General features: G+C 32.6%; 1 protein-coding gene across 1 annotated transcript; it reads right to left on the reverse strand.

Moving 5' to 3' along the window:
- Positions 1 to 7,018: 7,018 nt before the first annotated feature.
- LOC129286634 (disease resistance protein At4g27190-like) lies at positions 7,019 to 13,564 on the reverse strand. Its single transcript, XM_054922599.1, has 9 exons — positions 13,435 to 13,564; positions 8,930 to 12,168; positions 8,639 to 8,768; positions 8,446 to 8,547; positions 8,127 to 8,335; positions 7,896 to 7,971; positions 7,699 to 7,800; positions 7,411 to 7,613; positions 7,019 to 7,247 (listed from the first exon to the last, which is right to left on the reverse strand). Exons 2-9 carry the CDS (start codon positions 11,058 to 11,060, stop codon positions 7,228 to 7,230), a joined length of 2,973 nt encoding a protein of 990 aa, XP_054778574.1. The 5' UTR covers positions 11,061 to 12,168; positions 13,435 to 13,564; the 3' UTR covers positions 7,019 to 7,227.
- Positions 13,565 to 13,786: the final 222 nt, after the last annotated feature.

Genomic DNA, 13,786 nt, shown 5'->3' on the forward strand with positions numbered 1-13,786 from the left:
GTATCTCCAGCAAAGAATATGTAAAGTCAAGAAAGATGTTTTTATGGCTCCATACGTGCACTCATAAGGATCAATTTGTAATTAATAGTTTTTTCAATGTAGATTTACTTTAACTCGTCATATTTTACAGGGACCATTGGCAATTATTTGGTCTTTCAATGAAGAGCAACACTATTGTTTTCTTATGTTCCCTCCATTACAAACTTGGGAAGGAAATGAAGAAGATGATAGACTCGTAAGTATATTTGTGCAAAAATATTTAATATAATTTACACTAAATATTTTAGTTACTAACTTGGTGATCTTGAAAATAGAGCAATGAAAACATATCAAAATGTGGTCTTGCAAAAGCATGGACATGAGCTCAAGGATCCTACATAAATCGAGCCAAAGGTAATGCTATACTTTATGAATATGTTCAATTACTAAGATTTTTTTATTGATTTCTTATAATTTATTCTTATACAGAACTGTAGACAACCAGTGAAGACGAATTTGTGCGGCCTATATGTCATGAGACATATGCTCAACATTATCACATTGGATATGATGGAATTTACAAAAGAGGTAAATATATTTTTAAGAGTTTTATTTTATTATGTTATTTGAGAGTATATAATAAGTTTCTTTTTCAAATTATATTTTAGATGTTTGACAATTCAGATCCATTCCCTGAAGCTGAAATTGAAGACATTCGCATACGTTGGGCAACTTATTTTGGGGAGAATTTGTGAGTTTTGTAAAAAGTTTTGTACAATTTAAGAAGTTTGTTAGTTATAAATAACTTTTGAAAACATTTGTTGACACAATGTTTTGGATAGCTCAATATATAGTTCTTAAATAGTTCATAGATAACTTTGAGTTTTGGATAGTTGTTTATTTAATTTTATATTGAAAATTGTAAATAAATTGAGCTGTCTGATTTGGCTGTGGTAATTTTTGTGTACAGAGTAGGGTAAATTTAAAAATATGGATGTTTATTTTTAAAATAAAATACACTTTTTCAACGGTTATTACCATAACCGGTGTAGAAATTAATATTCTACATCAGTTAATGAAAAAGTTGGTGTAAAATAGTAAACTTTCTACAACGATTAGGGTTCCAATCGCTGTAGAAAGTGTTTCAGTTTTTAATTTTTGAATCGTTGAACTATTTTTGACATCGGTTATAATTAGCCGATGTAGAATATATATTTTTTACAGCGGTCGTATAACCGATGTAGAAAGTTAGACTTTTTACATCCCCTGTAACAACACCACCTATTTAACCACTGCAAAAAGTCATTTTTAACCGCTGTAAAAAGTCATTTTTGTAGTAGTGCTTCTCTTGTATTTAGCATTCTCTTGCTTCAAGTGAAAAAGCTTATGACAAAAGAAACCACAAAAAAACAGTTTGTTTCTTAACAATCTAAATTTATCAGCTTAGCCAACAATAAATTGCACGTTACATGACAGTAATATTCCAGTAGCCAGAATCGATTAAGAAGCAATATTCAAATACCGAAGCTTAAAGCTAAAAATTGAGGTTTAAACTCTATTATAGGAACCAAAATTTGAAGGTTGAGGATTCAGAAGAGGCCAACAACAATAGAAGAAGCTTAAGTCCAGTCTTACACCCTGTTTTATTGCTTCAAACTCGACACAATAACAGGAGAAGCCAGACAGAAAATCAAACCGAGACAACAACAGAAGAAGTCAACACTAATTTGTTCGATTGCGTCTTCCACGGATCTTCATCGACGGTAAATCCACCTATCGAGCTTTTGCGATCTTCTTTCTTCTCAACAGCACCAAACTCTTACCCTTGTGTTTTGATCTTCTTATTGTTGATATAATTTTGGATGTACATTGCTGAAGCTAGCATTAACTGAAGTTGTATGTTGTTTGGATACATTTTTTTTTAAATCAGGTTGACATGCTAAAAACTTGTTTAGATAATATAATTTAAAAGCAAATTTAAATATATAATGAGAAAAAAAGGCTTGAATTTTATGTGATATATATATATATATATATATATATTTGTGACTAATTTAATTTTTTAAGAAAAAATATATAATGAGAAAATAATTTCTTGCATATTGAGAAATAGAATTTATTTCGAAAAGTCTGACCCTACTTCGCTTTCTCTTTCTCCATCTCACGAAGATGGGGACAATAAGGATGCTTGTATTGTGATTATCGTTTTCCCCAAAGAAAGATGCTAGTATTCTGATTGATAGGAGCAGAGAAGGAAAGAGAAGACTACTAGCGTCTATAGTCCGTACACTCCACCTTCCATTAATCGCCCTTGACAAATCCGCTGTAAAAATACAGCTGAACAACAATCATTTATAATTTATAAAAAAAGGTGATAATTTGTAATAATAAATTATAAATAACCATTACTTAATCATCATATTTTTTAATTAAGTTATCAATGTGTAAGATTTAAGATTTAAAAATATTTTATAAAATTTATAAGATTTCTAGATGATAAACTTCCTTCTGTGAAGCTTGAATATAATTTTATCTTTATAAAATATATAATCTATATCTTTAATAAACACATATCTCACTCCTTTGATTATTTATATAAAAAAATTTATATACTTAATCTTATATATTTTCAATCAAATCAAGGCATGAAGATTTTTTATACACTAAATATTTAATAATAAACTCTTATTATTAATATTACTAACATTTTAAATATTTTTTCTGATTTGATTCAAAAAAATATATTAAATTTATTAAAGTAAATAATCACATCTTTTTAAAATTCAAGCTTATATATTTTGTTGGTTCTTCGTTGTAAAGTTATCATTCCCACTCAATTATCTTCGTCAAGGTAAACGTTGTTTAAATTATAGTTTCTCCTCTTCTCTTCATCTTTTGTTCATTATTCTTATAAAAAGGGAATTGAGTTTTTTCATTGTGCCCGTGCAAAAGATATCTTATCTTAAAATAACTCAAGAACTTGATAATTTAACAATACAGTTGGAGATAAAAATAATTATTTTAAAGAAACATTTTGGAAGAAAATAATAAATGGCAAATCAACAGTGGAATAATTATTGGTAGATATTTAAATAATATATATTTTTTATTAATATATTTTATAATTGTAATGATAATTTAAATTATAATACTTCTTTCCTTTTTTTTTTTAAACCATATTTACTCTTTCATGAGATAATTTGAACACACACGCCTGCTGCACGTAATATCATCATAAAATTTAAAAAAAAAAATTTTGTTGAATAAATATTTATATTTGAAATGATGATTTAAAGCTCTCTTATTTTAATCTTGTTTGTAAAGAGATAATTGTTTTTTTTAACCAACAGTAAAGGGATAATTGTTGAATAGATACATCTAATTCATGTGCTCCTATAAATTGAAATAGCACCTACTTTGCCACTACCAATGCAAGCCGAGAATAATTTCATGACAAACAATGTACCAAAACCTTTCTTCTAGCTTAAACAACACAGGCACGGTATAGATGGAAAATTATGTCAATGCATAAGCAAATTATTACCATAAGCATAGAGGTTGGAGACTAAGGTGATCTGTTCTATTATTGGGTAGAAAATACAAACTTTAAGATGAGATTCTTGTGTCATCTATTAAAATGGAAAAAAGAGAGTTCTTCTCCCATTCTTGCGACTCAACAAAAATCATTAAAGGATAATGTATTGCAGAGGCATAAAAAAAAAGGTCAGAACTATGAACTAACCTCTGTATGAAGTTTCTCCATAGGCATCCATTCCCCAGAACCACAAAGATCAGAGAGAACAGTTGCTACTGATGATACTACATCCTTTTCTTCCAACTGTTGAAGCTGAAGATTATCAGCATCACAATCTACTCGAGACCTGCCTTTTGCCTTCTTATCTGCAGCAACCCATAATCTTAGTGAAAGAATTCAACGGAAAGGTCCAATTAAAGAATTGTGAGCTAGACTAATAGCTGGAATCATATGCGTAAGACTTAAGAATAGAAACAACGAGCAAAGGTTATTTTAATTTGAAAAGAGAAGACATCAATTAAGAAAAAATAAAAGTTATGCCATACGCATGGCTTCCATGTATTAATGAAGAAACTGCCGAAGACCTGAATTCTGTCTGTTTGATTTCTTGAAAAACTTTAATGAGAAAAGAAACTCAGTTCCGGTTAAGTCCATATTCCATAATGGATCACACCCAGGGGCAGAACCAGCCTAACTATTCAGGGTGGGGCCAACTTTTAGATAACAAAATTATTAATTTAAAATTTTTAAGATTTATCATACTGAATTTTTAAAAAATTAAGTTTGCAGAGTTAAAAAAATATTAGATAACAAATCATGTATAATTACATAACTTTTTTGAAAAAAATTTAAGATGCCCAATCTGAATATCAAATGATGATCCACTTTTACCCCTATAATTTTAATAGCTTTTTATAATTAACTTGAACAAGACAAAATGAGGATCTCTTTAATAAAGAATGAAGGGAGTATTGTACTCCCTCTAAACCACAATATAAAGTATCTTTTAAAAGCCTTATTTGGGCCAAAATATGACATTGTATTTTTTTTAATAATTGTTTTTTAACTATACCCTTACTTTATTTATTACTTATTTTGAAAAAAATTATGCAATGAAATTTTAATTATCATTATTAAGATACTTATATAGAGTATTTAATAATGATATTATTATAAAGATGTATATAATATAGAGATTATTTTGATTGGAAAGGAGTTACTTAGAGAGTGTTTGCGATTCATGAAAAAATCTGAAAATGAGATGAGAGAAGTGGGGTATATATTACAAGGCAAGGATAGAAGGTTTGGAGGGGGGGGGGGGGGAGGATGGCCCCCCTTGCGATACATGTAGTTCCGTCCCTAATTCACACCCATCAAGAGTTTTACCTACACTTACGTTTTGTGGCTTTGGCACAATCTCATTTCATGTCCTTCACACTGTTATTGAACATACATTCACTAGGCAAAAGGGCACAATGCATGTGCGGAGCTGAAAAGCAAAGGAAAGACAGAAAGAGCCTATTACCTTGATTTAACTGAAATAGCAACCTAACATAACTAAAAGACTACATAATAGTTAACTGAACTGAAAACCATTGCAAGTTTGCAACAGAACACAAAAAGCACAAAAGAAAAAATAACTTGACAAAAAGGATGGAAAAAATTCATATCAACATATTCATGCTTATCCCACAGTTACCAAGAGGTTTTGAGAGAAAAAGTTGTTGATCAAAAAGTTCCATGGATGTCTAAAGCAATAAAAAAGCCTATAATTTTATTACACTAGAATTCTGAAACATGCATGACACTCCTAACTACTCTGGGGGGAAAAACCATACCAAGATTAAAACCAGGACCTAAATAATTAAAAATTCAGCACATTCAACAAAGCTATATCATTTATATATTAGATATCAGGATTTTATTCTAATTTTTTTCAAAAAAAAAGTATATGTTTCAAGAAATTAATTTGACATTCCTTTCGAGAAAAGTAGTTCCTGTCAATCTGATGTATTTGAAAGACAAAACAGAAGAAAAAATATGGTACTACAGTGACAAGATTATAGATGCCTGCCTGAGTTTTAATTTTCTATAGTGTTTATTGATTATAGATGACTACTGCCTGTGAGTCTCTTGACACTTTGGTAGGATTAAACTCTGTCCTGACGTGGCAAGTGTCATAAGACATATTAGCAAGGTTTGCAAGACATATCACCTATTTATCTTTTTTGATAAAAAAAAAATTATAGCCCAATTACCACATCTAGAACAAGATAACAGAACTAACAGGAAGACAAATAAATAAGCAAATGGTAAGAGAAAAAGAATGAGCTAACAGAGAGAACAATTACTACGTAACATGATAAGTAAATTGCCAAACATATGTCAATTATGAAAATTAGGACATACTAAGATCTTGATGTTCGATGATTCTACGGGCACAAATTCATGTTTTAAACACCGTTACACTTTAAGAGATCAGTTTAAAGACCATTTAATGATTTATGTTAACATGACAATCCAAGCCCAATTATCACAATTATAGTCAACACTGTCAATATGTGGTCCTTGGATCCAATGCAAGCCAAATTTCTCAAGAATTTGTTAGAGAATATAGAATTTAGATATTTATAAACCAATTGTTTGTTATTCTCCTAACAATCTAACGTTCGGAGAACCTCTTGTGCAAATTTGATAACCAAATTAATCAATTATAAAGGTTAAAATCATGATTTTATAAAAAAATATATATCCAAACACCTTTCTTATACATTAAAATCAATTATGAATTTAAAATCAAAATTTTTTTAAAAATATCTAAACACTCATTATATATGACAAAATTAATTATAAATTCAAAATTATAGTTTTCTTAAAAATATTCAAATACCTCTATACATGCCAAAATCAATTATAAATTTAAAAATATAATTTGTAAAATAGTTTATTTGATTTTTAGATTAATTTTTAGAAAAGTATAATTGAAAAATTGAATTAAAAAAAAGGTAATAGTAACTTATGAGATAGCTATAATTTTAGATTTATAATTAACTTTAACATGTATAAGGGTGTTTGGATATTTCTAAGCTTGGATATTTCTAAAAAAACTATAATTTTAAGTTCATAATTAATTTTGACATGTATAATAAATTTTTAGATATTTTAAAAAAATATAAATTTAAATTCATAATTGATTTTAATATATAATATGGGTGTTTAGATACATTTGTATAAAACCATAGTTTTACGTGATTTTCAATTCTGTTTTTCAATTTTTCTTTTTAATTTCAATTAAAATCAATTTTATCAATCAATTGTATAGCACATAACATAATCAATTCTATTTAAAATCAATAATATTATTTAACTTTTTATAATTAATATTTTTCTAATGGAAATCCAAATTGACCCTAGAAGCTAAAATTTTGAGCTTTCATTTGAACGGCGCTCATGGGTCAAAAGAAAGAAGTAAAAGCTGTTTCAAATTTATTCCAAAGTCCAAACACAAACCAATTTACTTCGCCAAAGTTATGATTATATCCAAATCTTTGTTATTAAAAAAAAAAAAAAGGGAACCAAACCCTATTCGAGAAATAGCTGAGTTTTTCCTTATCATTTTTAAATGTGCTTTTTACTTTATGTGTTGCCCCAAATTCTCGGGTCAGCAGCCGCCACATTTTCGTTATCCTCCACTTTTTTGACTCTGAAAGTCATCAAACTCCTCGCAAAGATTCTGAAACCAAAAGGGCCGATGTCAGTACGTCACCGTTGTTTTAAAGTGCAAGGGCAGGGACATAAAAAGTTTAACTCTTGACCACTGAAACCAGAACCCAAAATATAGGAACTTGGAGGTTCTATTTTCCCTAATTTTAAATCAAAAATAAATACAGAATTACCCGGATCAAAGTCGTCATTATCATCTACCCCGTGTTGTGTCTTTAAGTCAGCCTGATTATTCATGGAGGAATTTGTTGCACTAGAGGTTTGTCTGCAAGTGTGACGGCCACGATAGGTGATATTGTAAAGGAAAGGCTCCTCGTCATCTCTCTGCACCTCTTTGGAAGCTAGGCAACCCTTGTGAGTGCATCTGTAGTATCCTCTGTGTATAGAAAACTTGTAGCATCAGCCAAAATATCTGATTGGGAAATAAATTATGATTCTTGGAGAATTAGAAGTGGAGGCACCTTGGAAATTTGGCTCCAAGAAAGCCTTTCTGGCCATATTTCCTCCAACTGTATCCATCGTCAAGAGACTTGGATTGCTTTGTCCATCTAGAAGTGACTTCTCTGTAATTTAAGGATCAGTATTAGAAAATAAGAACTACGTTGTTATAAGCTTACAAGCTGAGGTAAATAGAATACAAACAGTTACACCCACACACCTCTTCCAATAATGCATTTTGTCCTTGAAGACCTCGTCATTGGAAGGTCGTAATGGCTCATCCACTATTCCCCCGTCTTGTGATGGTATTTAACAATGACAGTGAATTATTTTAGGTAATTGTCATCTCATTAATATAAAATCAGCATAATTAAGGAAGTAAATGTAAGTTATGGCACACATACTAAGAATAAGAACTTGTAGAATTAAAATCAAATATTGACAGATTTACCGGGACTGTCGTCAGTGTCATCTACCCCAAGTTGAGTCATCACGTCAACCTGATTATTCATGGAGGAATTTGTTACACCGGAGGCTTGTGTGCAAGTGTGTTTCCCAGAATAAGTGATACTGTAAAGGTGAGGCTTGTCGTCAATTCTCTGCACTTGTCTGGTAGCTTGACAACCCTCATCACATCTATGAGTGCACATGAGATACTTTCTGCGTATGCACCACATGTAGCATAAATGAAAAGAGGCTTACATATAGTTTACCAAAAATAAGTCATATATAGATGTGAAGTAGATTATCCATCTGAAAATCGGTTGTACCTTGGAAATTTGGAATTACGAACTAATTTCTGACCATATTTTCTCCAAAAGTATCCATCGTCAAGAGACTTGGTTATCATTGTCGTTTTCTCCTTGTTCTTTCTATAATACATGAATTATATTAGAAAATACAACTAGTTTGTTATAAGTCTACGAGCAAAGGTAAATGGCATATAGTTACGCATAGATATACCTCTTCCCGTACTTGGAGACCTTGACACTAGAAGGCTGTAATGGCTCACACACTGCCCCGCCTGTCGTTGTGATACGACGACTCGTGTCCTCAGGGATCTTGCCAATGGAACACTGCAATGGCTGGTCCGCTGTCCCCCAGGTTGCAATAACATTTCACAAAGACAGTAAATTATAGAAATTGCCATGTGGATTATTGGTAATTCATCATATATTTAAGGAAGTGATTAATGAGGTTATGACCTACATAGTAGCAATAAACAACAGATAAAATTGAAATCAAGAGGTTTACCTGGACTGTCATCAATATCATCATCCAACTTCAGTTGACTCATAATGTCAGCCTGTTTATCTATTGGAGAAAAGATGCAATCAAAAATAGATGGCCGGCCAACTATTCCCCATTCTGCGTCACTCCATGTTAATGCCTCCCACCACATGGTTTCTCCGTTGATGACTTTCAAATTTTGACTTGACAATTCCATTTTCGAAAGAGTCTGAAGTTTTGGACAATCATAGACTCCTATGTTTTCCAAACATGGGCCCATGTGTAATCCATTGGAAATGCTGATCAGTTCAGGAAGATGGAGAAGTGTCATTGTTCTTAATTTAGGGAGGAAAGTACCAACTCTCAGTTCAAATGATCCGCAAGATATCAAAGCGCTTATTTTTGGACAATCTTTGAGTAGAAGAACCTTCAAGAGTGAAAGGTTGCCCAGAAAATCCAAGGTGAAAACAGTTGTTAACTTTGGACAATTGTACAATTCTAAGGTCTTCAACATACCAAAGCAGTGCTTGGAATGAACTCGTCCTTCACAAATGCTCCTCAGATTCTTCATGTACGATACACTCAACACCAACAAACGGGGAAATATATCCTCAAATACAGTAGACCATCTTACATCAACAATCGTTCGCATCTCTTTACATTCAGCCAGCATACAAACTTGTAATTGCTCTATATTCATCCTGCCAAACATTGAGAGATCCTTGATAGACAAGTGTCGATCTAAAAACAAAGCTTTGCTATGTCTAATAGCACTTGTTATTTCATAGGGGACATCAACACCTTTCACAAACTTCAAGCTACACTCACTTCGTTTAAATTTTTCTTCAATTGTGGGTAGTGTACTTGAAATGATCCGTGACATATGTTTGCCAACAATGAATCTGAAATCAAGCTTAAAAATGCGAGCAGGGATGAGATTCAACAGTTCAAGTTCTGGAATGTACAAATTAACGGTTTGCAAGCACTCTAATACCGAGACTTCTGGTAAAATGACTTGTAAATTCTCTTGCCATCGCTCATCATCAGGGTTCACATCAATGCTTAAATGTTTTAACCCTTTAAGTTTTGAAATCACCCCAGAAGGAATAATTGTTGAACTCGTATATTGCATGCTTTTCTTGCCATGGTACTCATAAAAACAAAGAATCAAACTTTGGAGATTGGTCAACTCTTGGATCTCTTGTGGGAGATGTATGATCTGAGTCTTGTCAAGATCAAGGCTTTCAAGGTTCTTCAATTTTCCAACCTCTGAGGATAGTTTCATGAAGCGTTCACAACCTTTCATGTAGAGTTCTCTAAGTTGCTCCAACTCAAAAAAAGAGTTCGGTAATTCTCTCACACTAGAGTAGGACAGATCCAAGATGCAAAGTAGGGGCATTTTGAAGAAGAAAAGGGGTGGGATTTTTGTCAAGTCAGCATTGTTGTTCAGCTTTAACACTTTGAGTTCATGACAATTCGGGGACAAAGGTAGCTCAGCCAACTTATTGTCCGCCAAATCAATATATATAGCACTATGCCATAGCTCACCATTTTGTGGTTCAACCAACCCGAACTCAGATTTTTTCATGAACAAAGGATTCTGAGTGTTTAATAGTTGCAAGATAGCATGTGTGTCTTGTGGAATTTGAATATACCTTGACTTGGTGTCCTCTAATTGCAACAAGGCAAAACAGTCCACAAGCGCTCTCAAATTATGCTCTGCTTCTCCAGCAACCACTAATCGAGAAGAAATCCAATCATTGATCAACTCATTTTCAGGCTTCCCAAATTTAGAAATGAATAAACATGATGTAAGACAATACTTTTTTGTCTTGCTTAAATCATGCCAGATGAAGTTTATGAATGCTTTAAGCATGACACTGCTCTGGTCTTGAAACATGCCAACGTCGTAGGAAGGATGGAGCGAACACAATTTGTGCAGAGCACGTTCCCAATCTTCAACATAATTTGCGTTCCTCAGTGACTTTGCTACAATGACTCCGGCAAGAAGATGGCCACCGCAATCTTTAACTATACTCGCGGCCATTGATCTCTTGGAATAAGACGATTCTAAAATCGGAGTGCCAATATTTCGGCAGAAAACCTCCCATGGCAACAGGTGATCCTCTGTGTTGATATTCAAATCTTGTGCCATTGTTAATTCACTATTAGCCTTCTTCGAAGATTTACTGGTAATGCACACCACAACTCCCGCAAGTTCTTCTTTGGGAAAACCCACTTTCCGTGGATCTGAAGGCTCTTCGGCGACTCCATCCACCAGAAGCACTAAGTACTTTTATCTTGACATCTCTTTTTCAATACTTGTTATCAGCAAATCGTCATTGCCATCTATTATTGGAAGATGAAGTTGTTGAGCTATCTGTCGTCGAACATGGACCTCCGCCGCATCCTGACTTAAGTAATCTGAGGCGTCGATGAATAAGACTCGAGAGAAGGTCTCATGTAGGCGATGCATAATGTTTTGGTCGTTCAAGGCTGATTCTATCTTTTCGGCGACTAGTCTTTTTTCATCTGCATCTCTAGTAGAGAACAAGACATGGTGAATGTCGTGTGCGGGATCATCCTGAGACAGTAAAGTTTGAACCAGTTGATTCACAGCAAGATTGGCAGATAAAGTGAGAATGTCTTCTGGTGTCCCGATGGAATTAGTGATAACAGTATGTATGGGATTCCGACCTCTTTCCACGCTCTCCAATATGTAGAATGGTAAAAGGCCTTGGAAGCAAGCAAGGGGATTTTGACTAAGAAGGCGATTCAAATCTTCGAGAGAATGTCTCTTCGTATTTGAAGCTTCGCGAATCCAGGCCTTGAGTTTGCTATCATGCATCGTTCTCATGGGATAGCTCAACAGCAGCCTGATGAAATCTCTTATCCATCTCAATTGCAGCGCCAAACTCTCTCTCTTCTCATCTCCAAACGTCGATCCAGTCAGTGGAAGGCCAAACTGCTTCACCGTTTCAGCTTTGGAAAAATCTTCAGAAAGATTTTTTGTTTCTGTCTTGGGAGAATCTAGCGTCTCTGTTTTCCCTAATCTCTCCGAGTTTTCCATTCTGGGAAGGTCGGGTGGCTCTGCTTTCGCAAATGGCTCCACTTTTTCTACTTTGGGAAAATCAAATGTTACAAATGGCTCCATTTTGGTGGCAGCATGTGCTTTCCCATCGTTATTTTTCATTTCCTCATCGCTACCCTCCATTGAATCTCCAAAAAGAAAATGTTTCCTGCAAAAGAAAGCGACGACAAGGCTAAAAGAAAAAAAAAACTAAGGTCATCCAAAGGTATTATATTTGAACATAATCAATCCATTCATTGGATAACCTCTCTATTTGTCTCCATCTAAGATTCTGACTTGTTACATGCGGATTAATGTCCTAGATGGTTAATGGATTGATTCCCACATACAATATTTTAGGTTTAGTATGATATGATTTTTAATACAATGGACAATTAGCATTAAGTAATATTTGGATTTCAGTTTTAGTCCCAAAAAATTATATGGATTGAGTGACTGATACCGTAAATAAATCACCAAGCATCCTCCGTCATCACTATGTGAACCTTCATTGCACAAATAATTTTTTTTTTTTTTGGGTCCTTGAATGCACATATAATATTTAGAGCTTAAACTTTTCAGTAAAGACAAGTAGACACTATTAAATGGAATCAATCCAATAAAAACAAATAGTAAAGATTACCTTTCGGCTAAGATGCTTTTAATCTTCTAGTTTTATACTACATATTTAATCTTTAATTTCATTCATTTTTAGCTTACAAAATATTGTAAAAACTTTCTATACTTTGAAATCATTATTTAAAAAAAAATGAGTATGCCTGTCTCATCTTTTATACTTCCTCCATTCAAAAATGTAAGGCATTTTTTAAAGAGTTGGATGTTAAAAATATAAGGCATTTTTGGGCTTTTGAGGTGTAATCATTACCTCTTTTTTAAAAGTGCCCCTATTGATAATGATTTTATATTTATTATAGGGTGTTTAATATGGGTAAATATAGAAAGATAATATTAGTTGAAAAGTAGATAACTACTTTATTAAGGATGAGATTTAATTAAAAATATCTTATATTTTTTAACGGAAGGAATGAGTATGAGATTTTGGCTATATGTATCCAAATTGAGAGTTCAGCGACAGGTTCTTGTCATTTATAGTAGAATATATTTACATATATAATATCAGAAAAGCCTTCCTGTAAATCTAAATGATCTACACGTTTATTTTTCATGGAAGATTAGTAATTTGTGATAACTTTATGTTGTTCTTATTTCTTAAGCCTGTATTTAATATGCATAATTCATTTTTTTTTAATATGAATTCTGATATCTTTTGAGACAATGGTTAAAAAGTAAGATCGAAACAGTCGATTTTTTTTTTTTTTTTGGGAAACTGAACTGATTGAGAAGATCTAATCAACATGCCTAAATAGAGAGGGGGGAAGTCAAATATAAATGATATTTATTGTTTGAGAAATATGGAAGAGGACGAAGTCATACATACCAGGAGGTGCGTAGATTTAGCAGGAAGCGATGAGATGAGGTGTATGTTGCCTGTTGAGTTGATGAAGCCCAAGCCTCCGGCAGTTGAGTGGAGATCGAGAGATCAGAGGACTCGTCCGCTCTGGTCAGCTCCAGCACTTGTATCCATTCCATCTAATTCTAAATTTGAGTGCTTGCTCAATAATTGAACGCTAGACCTAAGTCATAAGTGGAAACTTACATGAAACTTCGTTTCGTTTTTTTTTTTTTAATAATCATTTTTATATATATAATTTTGATTTAGTTGTAATTTAATTCCTATAAAATCAATTAAAATTCAATTCTTAAACTTTAACTAATTTCAGCTAAGAGTT

The sequence above is a fragment of the Prosopis cineraria genome, unplaced genomic scaffold (genome assembly GCF_029017545.1).
Source record: "Prosopis cineraria cultivar Desert tree isolate PC_DT_omini unplaced genomic scaffold, ASM2901754v1 PC11, whole genome shotgun sequence".
Lineage (NCBI taxonomy): Eukaryota > Viridiplantae > Streptophyta > Magnoliopsida > Fabales > Fabaceae > Prosopis > Prosopis cineraria.

Excerpts from the sequence above, each read along its gene's own strand:
- LOC129286634 (XM_054922599.1), bottom strand. The coding sequence starts at position 11,060 with ATGGCACAAGATTTGAATATCAACACAGAGGATCACCTGTTGCCATGG. Across the intron at positions 8,548-8,638 it reads GTCTCCAAGTACGGGAAGAG|AAAGAACAAGGAGAAAACGA; the intron begins GTATATCTATGC and ends CATGTATTATAG. Across the intron at positions 7,248-7,410 it reads TAATGACGACTTTGATCCGG|AATCTTTGCGAGGAGTTTGA; the intron begins GTAATTCTGTAT and ends TTTTGGTTTCAG.